At 39.6% G+C, this 13,532-nt stretch overlaps 1 protein-coding gene across 1 annotated transcript; it reads left to right on the top strand.

Annotated features, from left to right (window-relative positions):
• The first annotated feature begins 270 nt into the window (after positions 1-270).
• Positions 271-12,212, top strand: cfap58 (cilia and flagella associated protein 58). The gene is made up of 18 exons (XM_040183138.2): positions 271-378; positions 2,380-2,649; positions 2,868-3,016; positions 3,093-3,243; positions 3,417-3,611; positions 3,803-3,940; positions 4,899-5,058; positions 6,789-6,871; positions 7,005-7,196; positions 7,316-7,477; positions 7,684-7,830; positions 8,313-8,453; positions 8,551-8,774; positions 9,682-9,790; positions 9,979-10,083; positions 11,077-11,196; positions 11,424-11,548; positions 11,680-12,212. The coding sequence occupies exons 1-18, from the start codon at positions 373-375 to the stop codon at positions 11,789-11,791; spliced, it is 2,589 nt and encodes an 862-aa protein (XP_040039072.2). The 5' UTR covers positions 271-372; the 3' UTR covers positions 11,792-12,212.
• Positions 12,213-13,532: the final 1,320 nt, after the last annotated feature.

The raw sequence follows: 13,532 nt of genomic DNA, 5'->3' as shown, positions 1-13,532 counted from the left end.
GTCTCGTGCCTAGAGTAGTACTTGCACGTGGGCAATCAACTCAAAACATCTGTAAAACCCTGTGTTAGCATAAATGCTCACTAGATTGTTGAATGAATTTTGTGGTTCCAAAGGAATGAATTAAATTATTACTCTCCTTGTTATATATAATCCTATATTATCAAGTGATCAGTATTAAGGCTGACTGTGCATTGGTTGCTTGTCATACATCAGTGGATGTTGTCTTAAACTCTGCGAACAGGCTTCTCTTCACGCGAGATTTGCGTTGCTGAGCAACCGAAGACAACATCTCCATTGATAACGTTAACACCAGTGCAAAGCTGCTTTTAAGGATTCACCAAGTGGATATAATTCGTTATTTCAGTTATTCAAATGGAGGTAAGTGCTATGGCTTTCTGTCAAAAGACTTTACAAGGCCAAATGTTACATCATAACGTTACGATATTACTCTAATTAAATTGCAGCAAGTTATTGTAATACAAGTTTGTAATATTATTGTAATACGAGTTGAATTAAGCAAATCTGGCGTCGAGTAGACGAAGTGGAAAGTGAACTTCTAGCATGGAGTTAAGGTGCATTCTGTGGTTTCTCGGTCTAAGCTGACGTAACGTTAGTTTTCGGCCCGCGGCTGCGTGTGTCCTTCCGGCCGGTCTAGAGACCCCGCGTTGTGTCGAACCCCGTTTCCCGATCGATCGTGTGTGTCGTGTGTTTTCCTCCTCCGTTGAAGCAGACCCACCCGTCCTAACCTCAAACACTGCACGGAATTAACGTCACATGTCAGACGACGTGTCGTCATTATTCTGCTTGCGGCTGCTGCGTCAAGCGAAATACTGCAAAACATGTGAAATACTATGGCAGCCTGAAAAATCCATACGGTCTACATACTGCGGTCATGTGGACCGCATTTCAAAATCAAATGTGCCTCTATTTAAGGTGTTACGGTAAAATGGCATACAGCCTTAAGGCATTAATCGCCTATTTGTAAAGTGTCATATCCCAATTTTTGAACTGTCTTTAAACCAGATCCAAAAACGGTAACACTCTGCTTTCACTTGATCCTAGTTCATGTTGACCTCCTCTATGCTAGATTTTCAGAAAAGTAAAGATGAAATCGGTAATAATGACATGATATTCGTCTTTTCTCAATCTCTGAACTGTCTTTAAACCAGATCCAAAAACGGTAACACTCTGCTTTCACTTGATCCTAGTTCATGTTGACATTAAAATGTGTTATAGTCTATATTTTTTTACGAATTATTTTTTGACATCGAAAACAACTGTGCAATGTGTGCTGCGCAAAAGCCACCCATTCCAGGGCCTGCTATCACTGAATGGGTAAGGTGTTGTTTTAATTATTTTTATTCGAGCATTTGTTTTTGCATTCTGTATATTAAATTGATAGTGGTCAGGAAATGAGGGAATAGAGAGAATTGAAATGTTGTGGTATGTAAGAAAGTTTGCAATCCAGGGTCAGATTAAAAGACCAAGAAACATGTGTCTAATTTCAAATGAAATAAAAACATAAAACAGAGGCTTCAATTTTGTATTGAACAACATTTGTGGAACATTTGCTATCATCTGTAGTAACACATTGATTAACCATATACTCTGCCTACCTAGGTTATTTGGATTTGTAACATAGTAGCTGGCAAATTCAAGGATCTGTCGTAAAGTTGATGTGTGTCAATTGAAATAACATTTTACAATCGGTACTATAACAGATTGTCAGATTTGTGGAAGAAATTGCAAATTTGAATACAATTGTATTTGATGATGAATTCATGTTTGAAATAAAGTCTATCTTTCTCAAATTAATTATTTACCTTTTCCTTTTCCAGATTCAGTGTGACAGTTGCAGCAGGTGGTTCCATGCAGACTGCCTGCAGATACAAAAAGCACAGCTCACAGATGTTCTTGGTCTCTTTTTATATGCCTACGTGCCCTATCTGTGTGTGAATACAATATTCTATACATGTAATTTTCACTAACTTTTCCTTCAATTTTCTAAAAATCTATAGAGTAATATTTCATGGAAATGTACACGAACATAGAGGAGGTCAACATGAACTGGGATCAAGTGAAAGCAGAGTGTTACCGTTTTTGGATCTGGTTTAAAGACAGTTCAAAGATTGGGATATGACACTTTACAAATAGGCGATTAATGCCTTTAAGGCTGTACGCCCGTTTACCGTAACATCTTAAATAGAGGCACATTTCATTTTGAAATGCGGTCCACATGATCGCAGTGTCTACATTTGAGTGCGTCGAGTACCAATTAGTAATAATGATCAGGTCACGTGTAACTTTACCAAATTATAAGCACTTTGTCCCGGCCTGACGCTCATGTCGACTTTCCTTCCGTCCCTCTGCTTTGTCCAGGAGACAAGACCAACAGGAGAGGACATGTTTGAGCCCTTGGAAGAGTTTCACGTGATCCTCAATGAGCTGGTTGGGGACGAGAGCATGGCCAAGATCCGGGTGGAGTACGAGAAGCTCTTACATGCACTGCAGAAGTCCAGAGAGAATGAGAAGAGGCTGATGTCCAAATGCAGGGAGTTGAATGCAGAAGTTGTGTCCACCTCGACTAAAGTAGCAGCAGCCCTGAAACTGTCCCATGAAGACGAGACGACTATTGCTTCACTAAAGAGGGTATATGGCCAGAACACTGCTAAACCGTTTACTGTATCGTGTCTTTGTTATTTGTTTGATTATGCCCCTGATTTGAGGAATACAAATGGATGGAGTTTGTTTAGTGAAGTTATATTTGATCAAAAAAAATATGAAGAATTTTCATTCTCCTCATTTGACTCCTCACATTACATTTCACTAGCATGTTTTCCCAAAATATTCCTGTGTTTACACTTTAGGAGCTGGATAAAGGCTGGAAAATGGTTGATGCTGCTCATGTTAAAGAGAAGAGGGACAAAGAGACCATCCAGGATTTAAAAGAAGAAGTGTCCAACCTGATGAAAATGGCTGAACAACAAACTGGCTTCTCTATGGATCAAGAGCAAATGTGAGGCTTTTGTTCTGGGCCCCATCCTCTTAAATCATCAATGTGTAGATGGAACTAACTGTAATATGTTTTTCAGCAATCTACTAAAAATGAACGAGGAGCTGACTAAGGAAAAAGATGAACTGCTGTCAACTGCAGAGGGTCTGAGAGAAAGACTCAACAAGGCCATCGCAACCCAGCAGGAGATAGAGGCCCAACACGAGAGTGCCTCAGAGATTATCTCGCAGGTAAATACATGAAGACCGTGTTTGTCGACACAACACTCTGCCCTTGAGTGCAGGAAAAGGCTTTGCAATATGTTTCCCACATGTCCCATAATGTATATAGTAGGAATACACATTGCTATGCTGAATGTGAAGTTAAACACATTGCTGTTGCTGTTCTTCGCCTCAACCATCAGCTCCAGCAAGAGCTCCAGGTTCAACAGCATGAGAGTTCACTGGAGATGAGGCTGAAGGAAAAGCTGGAAAAGGAGGTGAAGCAGCTGCACGTTGACATGGAGGCCAAGGTGGGGGACATCAAAGCCCTGAGTCTGCAGGGCCAAAGAGCCAGGGAGGAGCAGCAGAGACTGGAGCAGCAGCTGAAAGAGCTGAAGGTGGGCAGAGGAGTGTGATGCATTCTTGTCACAATGTATGGTTTGGTAAAACAACTTGGATCTAATGCATACAACTGGATGGACATGTGTGTGTGTGTGTGTGTGTGTGCGTGTGTGTGTGTGTGTGCGCGTGCGTATATATATATAGTTAACCATAATGCTGCACTCCTGAATCCTTGCCTGACTGACAGGTCTTGAGTGAGCGATCCAGCAGGGAGCTGGAGCAGATGCAAGTGAAGACCAGCAGGCTACAACAGGAGTGTGAGCAGCTCTCTTCAGTCAAAGAACATCTTTCCCTGGAAAATCAGCAGAATGCGAATGAGCTGAAGGTACACGTTTCTCCAGCGAAACACAGCTGCAACAGAGACACACCCACTGCCTCTCAAGTTCCTGTAACACATGTGCCCAATGGGTATTATGTATTAGCTGTGTTTGTGGCCTGTGCATGATTGTGGTTGAAAGAGCATAGACAGAGTGGTAAAGTAAAATACCTAATCAAGAGTTCACACTGTGTGTCATACAAAGAGTTCTGAGGGTTCTTCCGAACAGTTTTTCCACACATGCTTATACAGGCAGCAAACTTTGGTGAATAATATATTTGGTAGAATATATGCATTATCGTTGTTTTTGAAGGCAAAATAAAAATGCTATTTTCCTAATGATACTTTCCGTTTAAAAACACTTAAATGATTACAGCCCACCCTGAAACCTGCATGGGAGTACAGTGAGGCTTTACCGCGCCGCTATTTCTTAAGATGATACCATACATCATTCATGCTTATTGAAAACCTACACTTTGTAATCATTCATATGGTTTGCTAGTCTAGAGGTGGTTTGGCAGTTATTTGACATGCACCATACATGACAATCTTAGGTAATAATCTGTTACCCTTTACGTGTTACTATTCCTCCTCAATCAAATGGAAGTCACAGGACTAACTTTCTTCTCAGAAAAGTTCTCGGCCCTGCCGGAGTGTCCTGATTATAGGTCATGATTTTGTCGTAGTGATCCACACAGGGCGCTACTCATTTACATCAGTTAGTGAGCAGAATCAAAAACAGGGCCACAGTTTATGCTCTGTATTGTGCAAAAAAGGGTTATTTATTATCTTATCAGAACTACTTTGAAACAGAGTGAAAGGGTTCTGTCTTGAGACAGGCTTCATTTGAATTATAGGCGCCACCTCACTGCTGCTTCTGTTCTATATTCTCCTTTTTCAAAACTAAATCCCCTCCTTGCAACTTCTCTGTAATGCCTCATGCTACTCCTCCCATCCCACCCGGCAGATGAGAGAAGAGAAGGTAAACCAGATGCGTCAGGAGATCGCTAAACAAACGAAGATGAGAGAAGCCATCCAGAAGAAGTTCCACCAGATGGAGGATCAGAAAGCTGACGTAGATGTGCAGAGGGAGAACCTGAGAGCTCAGATTGCTGGTCTGGAGAAAGGTACGGGAGCTCGCCATGCTGAATCAGACACACTTCTGAACCCCCATCCTCTCTATGCTCCCCACCCCCCACCCCGCCCCCCTTGATCCCGGTCTACGAGCTCATAAGCTTAGAATGAGTGGTGAGGTGTGACGTGAGCTGAGGAAACCCAAATGTCCCTAATAACACAACGCCATCATTCAAAACCCACCTCTACACATTTATACACTGGCCTTCTCGAGAAATCCCCCCTCCCCTTGTTTTTATCTTATAGGCCTATTCTTATTCTACAGTATAAAGCCTCTGAGAACTTTGACAAGTTCTATTTGAATCTAGTGCATTGTTATTCTATTATTATAAAAGGCAACACGTTTTTGTTGAAATAAAAATGTCTAAAACGTGTTTACTACACTAAAGACATATTAGCGTGTATAAAGGCATATTATCTTTTTTAACAGAACATTTTGGTCAATATTTGTTATTATTTTACCAGGCACTCAAAATGTATTCTTTTGATTAAACTGTGGACAATGGAAGTTAAAGCAAAAGTGTTGCGTTTATATTTTTGGTCAGTGAAATATTTTTATAATATCATAACCTGTATACGTCTAGAGCCAGTTCTCTAAATGTTCTCTGAAAACAAGGAAAACTTTCGACTCTCGTGTTTAGGCTTCTAAACACAGTGATGGGTTTTTCAGATGACCTTTTGTTCATAAATTCTCACACACAACATCCTTGTCTCTCATATTAATTGGCATTTTCCTGTTTCTGTTTTATAATTTGGAGAAAGAGGCTACTTGATTCTGTACTGAAGTGCTATCATTTACATTCAGATATATTTTCAGAAGATTTGCTTATTGCTGCTGAATGACTGATGCTCTGGTTACACTTGTCTCTTTGTGTAACTTTTGATGTGTACACTACACTCCTATGTATCACGCCCTGATCAGAAAGTGATATATGTGTTAATATTTCATGGTATCAGGTGTGGCCGAATGTTTTATTTCCTATAAATTCTTAACAATAAAAGTCCCTTGTTATTTAGCATGCTTACTCATCTTCCCTGTAGCCTTAGACAACAAGGCTTCGCTAGTTCAGTTCAACACAGTTTACCAGAAATGATTCACAATAAAGCTCATGTTTTGAAGCCAGAAAATCCCAAAATGTTTGCTACGTTTTCATCAGCAGCAACTTTACAGCACTGAAAGAGCATGTTTCAGCCGTGTTCCGGGGTTTCCTTCTCTCTTCCATTTGCACGAGTACAGCTAGATAAGGGAGAGCTACATTTGTACACATACTATTCGAACCTCACTGAGATCCCATCTCATTGCAAACGAGGGCACTTCGGCATGAGGTGTTTTTGATCTGAGGCCAAAACGAGCGAGATCTGAAGATCTTGGGGTCAACGTGGCGTAGGGATAGAGAGGGTGTGCTGGGAACCGCAAGGTTGGTTGTTCGAGCCCCGGCTGCTCCATGTCCCATGTTGAAGTGTCCCTGAGCAGGACACCTAACCCCTAATTGCTCCCCGGGCAAAAATGTAAAAAAAAAATAGCCATGGGTTAAAAATGTAATGTAAGTCGCTTCGGATGAAAGCGTCAGCTAAATGACCTGTAATGATATATAATATAATATATAATAATAATATAATCTTATGCGTATGCACTTGACAGTTGTTAAATAGTTCATATGAAAATCAAATACTATTGGTTTGACCACCTATAAAAACTGACCCTTTCTTTCTCCCTCCACAGATCTTGAATTTTCCCAAAAGCAAGTTGAAACAGACAAGAAAGCCATTGAGGAGCTACTGCGAGAGAGAGACATCTTAAATAAGGTATGCAATGCAGAGAACTGCAGGTTCATATACTGTATTGACTGAAGTGGCCCACAGGGTATTCATCATGCTAGCTAGTCTTCATCATCTCTACTAATGCTTCTGTATTTGTGTATCTGATCCCATTCAATAGAACATGATCAAAGCTGCACAGTCAACTGAGAAACAGCAGAACCTTGTCAAGCTCCTGGAGCAGGACAAGAAAACCTTGGAACACGAGATCAGTGGCTACCGCCAAGAAGCTCAAAAGCAGCGTAAGATAATCCAAAAGCTGGAGAACGAGCGTGACCGATACATCAACGAGACCAGCAACCTCTTGCAGAAGGTAAGTTATGCAGGAGAGTAACTGTTCACACAACTGTTGAAAGCTATTCATCATCACAAGGTTAGCAAACCGGCCATCAATGTTTCTGTGTCTGAGGGACACGTGTCTCCTTTCTTCAGGTGCAACAAAAAATGAGTGACGTTGAAGTAAGAGAGATGGAGATATTTGACTGGAGGAAGAAGGTCACTGAGGCGGAGAGCAAACTCAAACAGCAAGAGCATCTGCTGGAGTCTGCCGTGTCTGAAAGGAACCTCTACAGCAAAAACCTTATCGAGGCTCAGGTACAAATACAGAAGATCAGAGGAGTCAAAACGCTTCAATGGGGTTCAAATGTTGAATTGGACTAAAGGATCAGCTGTTTTGAATTGGCTTGTCAAAGGCTACTATGACCTTCATATACTAATTAACCCAATTTTACACACATTTCTAATATGATATATATTATATATTTTATTATTAGTTTTTTCTTTCTGTCTCTTTTCCTCAGGAAGAGATTGCAGAGATGAAGAGGAAGATGAAGACCATGAACAACCAGGTCACCCGACTGAGAGATGAGATCACTGGGAAGGAGCTCGCCCTCACCAAAGATCAGCAGGAACACAAGCGTTTGGAGAAGGATAATGAGTCCCTCAAGGTATTGCAGCCTGCCTCATTGGTTCACAGTGGGCTGTGGTCTAGAGTTCCCTCACTATCGTCCAAAGAGTGTGTAACATGTTGGTCGGGGGCAGGACAAGACGATATCTGATGTGAGTTCTTGAATGAGTTCTTCATTTGTTAATAAACTTTACAATATTTAGTTAGTTTATTTAATAATGTTGCAAGTAGCTCTAGACGTGATGAGATGTTAAATACTAACCCTACCTGAAGGTCACCATAGTTCTCCAACCCGTTTGGAAAGGTTGGGTGAACGGAGGGAGATGTTGTTGCTTGCCACTAAATCTCATACACTGTTCCTTTAAAGTGGACTTGGGAAAAATGTTAATAAATGTTAATGTATGAGCATGCATTATATTTTATTTGTTGAAAGCTGCCTTGTAGAAAGAGGAACCATTGACCAATCCGTTAACTATGACTGATTGTGTGCACATGTGCACACATCACTGTCTCCTGCTACAGGGCGAGCTGCAGCTCATGAAGCTCCAGCTTGAAGAAACAAAGCAACGTGTTGACAGTCAGCAAGCAGAGCAGCAAAAACTGCAAAAGATTGTAGCCGACAGTGATGCTGAGCAGGTCCAACAGAAGAAACAACTGGACCAGGTAGAGACAGAGAGGAGGTAGACTAGAAGATGTAGCAACATAAGATGACAAGCAGAGACTTGTATCTGATTTATTTGTTGTCAAAACTTCTGTCAAGGTCCTCAGGGAGCGAGACAACCTGGGCAAACAGCTACTACAGCGCAACGATGAGCGCTCACTGCTCTACGAGAAGATCAGGATCCAGCAAGCTATCCTAAGCAAGGGGAACTTCCACTACAATCAGCGGATGGATGACATCCGCCTGCTCAAGCTGGAGATCAGGAGGCTTCGGCGCAAGAAGAGCCTCCTGGACAAGACTGTTCCCAACACAGAGCACCTGAGGTAAAAGAGAGAGAGGAGTGCCAGGACAGGGAAAAAAGTTTGAGGTGAGACAGTCGGCAGTGAATGGCTCCAAGAGAAGAATCTAGTAGAGAAGGAGGACAGGGGAAAGAATTAGGTGACCCGCGGTGTGCTGTGTTGAGAGTAGAAGAAAAGATCAAAAGAAAGATTGAGCAAGTTGGAGACAGATCCAAAACCACAGGTAGGAATGTTTCCCTTTGAAATCCGAAACCTTAGTACGCCTATCGTAATTGCTTAAATCTGTTTTTATTCCTCTGCGTCTGCAGCAGCCTGATTTCGATTGACGTATACATCTGACGAGTCCGTGAATTCATTCATTCAGAAGGGAATGTTCTTCAACTTTAGCACAAACATCTGCACGCAATTGAATAGAATTTTGTGGTGAAAAGTCCCTGTCGGGTTACAGATCCACCTTTCAACCAGTTGCACTAAATTTGCACAAAGAAAATCTCATTTGTTTATAACTATTTATTCCAGTATCAGAAAAAATACTGCAGGAATGATTATTAATGTAAGCAATATGAATGAAACACCCTTTTAATGAAGACATTATTTATTTTAATAACTAATAATAATCGTAAGGCCTTTATGCTCGACACAACTTTGAAGAAGCAAGAAAACAACAAGTGGGAAAAGAAAAAGAACAATAACCAAGGGATTAATAATAACACCCCGAATTGCATCTCATAACATGGAATACTGTATATTCTGCACAAAACGTCTGGACAGTTGCAGAAATTCAGAGGTTCTCCTCAGGTATTAACTAATTAACTGGCGAGCACATTTATGCCAGCCTTACTACTTTGAGTATAAACTAAACTTTAGTGTATTATTTGTTTGTATAATGTTGTGTGTGAGAACTGTGTGAAATACGAGCGGTTGTGTGCAGGCGAGAGCTGTTCCACCTGCAGAGGGAGCTGCTGAGAGAGAGGACAAGGAACAGCGTCCTGGAGGAACAGCTGAAGCCCATAAATATTCACCGATGGAGGCAACTTGAGGTGAAGCGCTCCTTTTAATATTGTCTATGTGAATTAACTTAGCGAATGCAACCAAATTCTGTATTTCCCCTTTTCAGTGACATGAGCGTTTAAAAGAAAATATAAATTCCATGCCTGGAACAGTAAATGTTATCAGTCAAAGAGGAAACGGTCAGGCTGTTAACTTGTAGAAGACTTTCCCTCCGCAGGGCAGTGATCCCAGCAAATATGAACTCATCCAGAAGGTTCAGTCTTTACAAAAACGACTGATCGCCAAGACCCAAGAGCTTGAGGAACACGAACTCCTATTACAGGTAAACACGCTTCCCTTATTCTTTTTAGGGAGCGATGTGGCTGAACATCTGTGACTGGCCTATGTCACTGTGTTAGTTAAAACAAATTATTGCAGGAGCTAACGGCTTAGATGATAACACTGAGAGACAATGCAATCGGAAGACCCTCAAATGTATCTTGTAGAACAATATAATAATTAAAAAAATAAAAATAGAAAAAGGTTCAATTTGAATCTGTGGTTATACTATGACAAAATGTAGAGCGTGAATACTTATGCAAGGCACTGTATACACGGTTTAATATATCGAAAAAAAGTGTGTGTATACATTATGTATATGTATATGTATATATATATATATATATATATATATATGTATGTATATGTATGTGTATATATATATGTATATGTATGTATATGTATGTGTATATATATGTATATATATATGTATATATATATATATATATATATGTATATGTATATGTATATGTATATATATATATATATATATATATATATATATATATATATACATACATACACATTTTATACAGATTTTTCTTTTTTGTCTGACCTCTGTAGTTACGTAACTTTAACCAAATAAGAGTCAATAGTGCATATGTTAGGGACTATGTTCCGGGGCGGATTAATCCATATTTGCTGTATTGGTAGGTAGGTGTTGGTGGGATCAAGTCAAAGTAAAGTACCTTGTGTTTTCATGGTCATGAAGAAACATGTCAGTAAGTGCTTCAATGTGGCTCACGGGTGTGTTTTAATGGAGCTCCATGGAAGAGGGGCAGAATATACAGCTATTATTGACAATTATAAGGATGTATCACAAGTTATTTTTAATGCATTTTGTATTTTAATATTGTGTTGGTTTTGGCTGTTTACAGTGTTGTAGTTATTGTGTATTTTTTAAAGCCTCTATATGTATAGAAGTGGGCCCATTTACTCAGTCATTGGTACCGCTTGTCATCTGTTAAATTTTTCTTCCGTCTATTTCTCCTTCAAGGAAAAGGAGAAGCTGTATGTTGAGCTGAAGCACATAATGGTCAGGCAGCCGGGTCCAGAGGCTGCTGAGCAGCTCCAGCAATGCCGATGGATCATCAGAGAGAGAACTAAAAAGCTCAAGGTCCTCACACAGCTCCCTTTTTCACACTAGTTGGAGCATACAGCTTGTTTCTTGTTGTGTCCCACACCTACTGTATATTTTTTCATCTATATATTCCCGTGTCCCTCACAATCCTGTGCAAGCCTTACAAAAAAGCAGTACAAAACAATACTTACGATGATGCATTGTCTAAGTCTGCTTCTCTAGGTTCTAACCCAAGAGGACGTTTTGTTTTTGTGATTCCACAGGCGTTGATAGCAGAGCTGAGAATGCTCGACTCAAAGATTAACGAGTACAAAAGCGAGAATCAAAGATTAGCTGATGAGCTTGCAAACACGAAGAAAAAGTACCTCAGCCAGAAAAGGCTACACAGGTGAGGCTGATCTTTGTCATATCAAGTATCGATCTGTTCAACATGCACAATTCATTTGACTCTGTGAGCAATATGTACCGTTCAGTCTCTCATCAGTCTCTGATGGCCTGTATCTCTCTGTCTCTCATCAGCGAGCACAGGACCAAGACCACAGAGGAGCAGCTGGAACCGCTGCCCCAGCTGAGCAGCAGACCTCACTTCACTGGAGGAGGCTTCAGGATCTACAACCCTGTGAGAAAATAATGGCCTTTATTTAGGCCGATCACTTATTAACAATCTGGCACCTTTTACATCATTTGAAATGAGAAAACTTTTAGTCATCATGACATTTGGAAAAAGACTATCACAATATATTTATACATAATAGGAAATCATTAATAAAAAAGTCGTCAGTCTATACTTCATCATGTACTAGAATATGTTTTGAATCAACAACATATGAACAACTGAAGTCCCTAGCTGCCTCTAGCTTGAGGTCTAAACTTGGCCTTTGAAGGTTTGGAGGTAGTTAGTGTCAGTACCAGTGTATTACAACTAAGTGTGGTGTTTAAAAAACAAAATATGATACCATTTAAATTATTTATACATGGTGATATTGTTCTAAAAATGGACCGTTTTTGTGCACTTACTGTGTCTTTCTACACTTTTCCAATTGCCAAATAAAGAATCTTAAAAATGAATTTGACTGATTGTTCTTTCAAATTTATATAGATATTGCAATGATGACACTAAATGATTATATCTTCTTCTGACAACAATGATAATGAAGTTGAACTTATTTGGAAAAGTCTTTTATTAAACAGAACCATAGAACAACATCATTCGGCACATCATTGCAGTTTTATTTAATGTTGCACATTCAATTGAAAGCGGACTGGGTTACAAGTACATATAGAAGCCACTTTTACAACTCAAAACACAAAATAGATGAATGACCAAATGTCATGAGGAATTTGACAAAACTTGAACTTAAGCAACTCAAAACATTCTTAACTCAGAGCTAGCCTACTTTGGGCTAAACACACAAACAATTCTCTACAGAGAGAAGACTACAGAAATTGTTTTCGAATAAACAACACTGGTATGAGACGTCAACTTCCTGTGTGCCAGTCCAAGCAATCTTGGAGCTTCTATAAGCTTTTGTTCTTTGGTGGAAGGTTCAAAGGTTACGCGTAAGCCTATCGTTCGATTATATTTAAATGATAAGATACATAGAAGTCTAATGTGTCAAAATCAACCTTTGCAGAGTAAATGTTGTAACTGTGTAATCCCAAAGGGATGATCATCCTAAAAGTGCTTCTTATTAAAGGCAAACCTGAAACTGTTTCATTTGTGCAGTGCGCCACCTTCAATTTGTCTTACATTGCAACATGTATACTAAAATATACATATATATGTATTATATGTGATTATTATTACACAACTGGACAAAACCTCACAAGTGTTTCCTTTATTATGACACTCAGATTATTCAAATAGATGCAGCGAGATACTCAGATGCAAAGTCTCTTTGGAGCCAGTGTTTGGTTTGTTTGTTCTGGGCTACTGTAAAGAAAAATAACATTCTTTGAGAGTTGTCTTATGAAATAACCATCACATGTTTGTAAAAACATCTATAGGCTTTAGTTTTTATAATGAATAGATACTTTCTTGAGATTCTACCTTGACTAGCAAATTGTAGCACTTAAATTGTACTTATCTATAGCAAGTTGTAGATCGGCTTATTTGATGAAATTGCACTTTCTGGTTTCTTGGTCTTCTGAGTTTGTGTCCTTGGTTGAAATTGGTTACAAACTTATTGTAAGTCGTTTGGGATAAAAGCGTCAGCTAATGTAATATTTTGAGGTACATGAAGCAAAGAATTTCCATCAACAGAATCCCATGTTTCCATCTGAAATGCTTTGTAAATTCTGAAAAGGGCATGTCTGGATTGTGAAAAAGTCCTCCCTCACACAAACAGCTTATTTTTTTAATTATTCCAAAG

This window comes from Gasterosteus aculeatus, chromosome 7 (assembly GCF_964276395.1).
Source record: "Gasterosteus aculeatus chromosome 7, fGasAcu3.hap1.1, whole genome shotgun sequence".
Taxonomy (NCBI): domain Eukaryota; kingdom Metazoa; phylum Chordata; class Actinopteri; order Perciformes; family Gasterosteidae; genus Gasterosteus; species Gasterosteus aculeatus.
The sequence above is the reverse complement of the archived record's forward strand: the minus strand, read 5'-3'. Positions and strand labels throughout refer to the sequence as shown.

What these genes read in the sequence shown, in the direction of transcription:
- cfap58 (XM_040183138.2), top strand. An exon ending in TCTATGGATCAAGAGCAAAT is followed by an intron (nt 3,017 to 3,092) that starts GTGAGGCTTTTG and finishes TATGTTTTTCAG; the next exon opens with CAATCTACTAAAAATGAACG. An exon ending in AGAAGAAACAACTGGACCAG is followed by an intron (nt 8,454 to 8,550) that starts GTAGAGACAGAG and finishes ACTTCTGTCAAG; the next exon opens with GTCCTCAGGGAGCGAGACAA.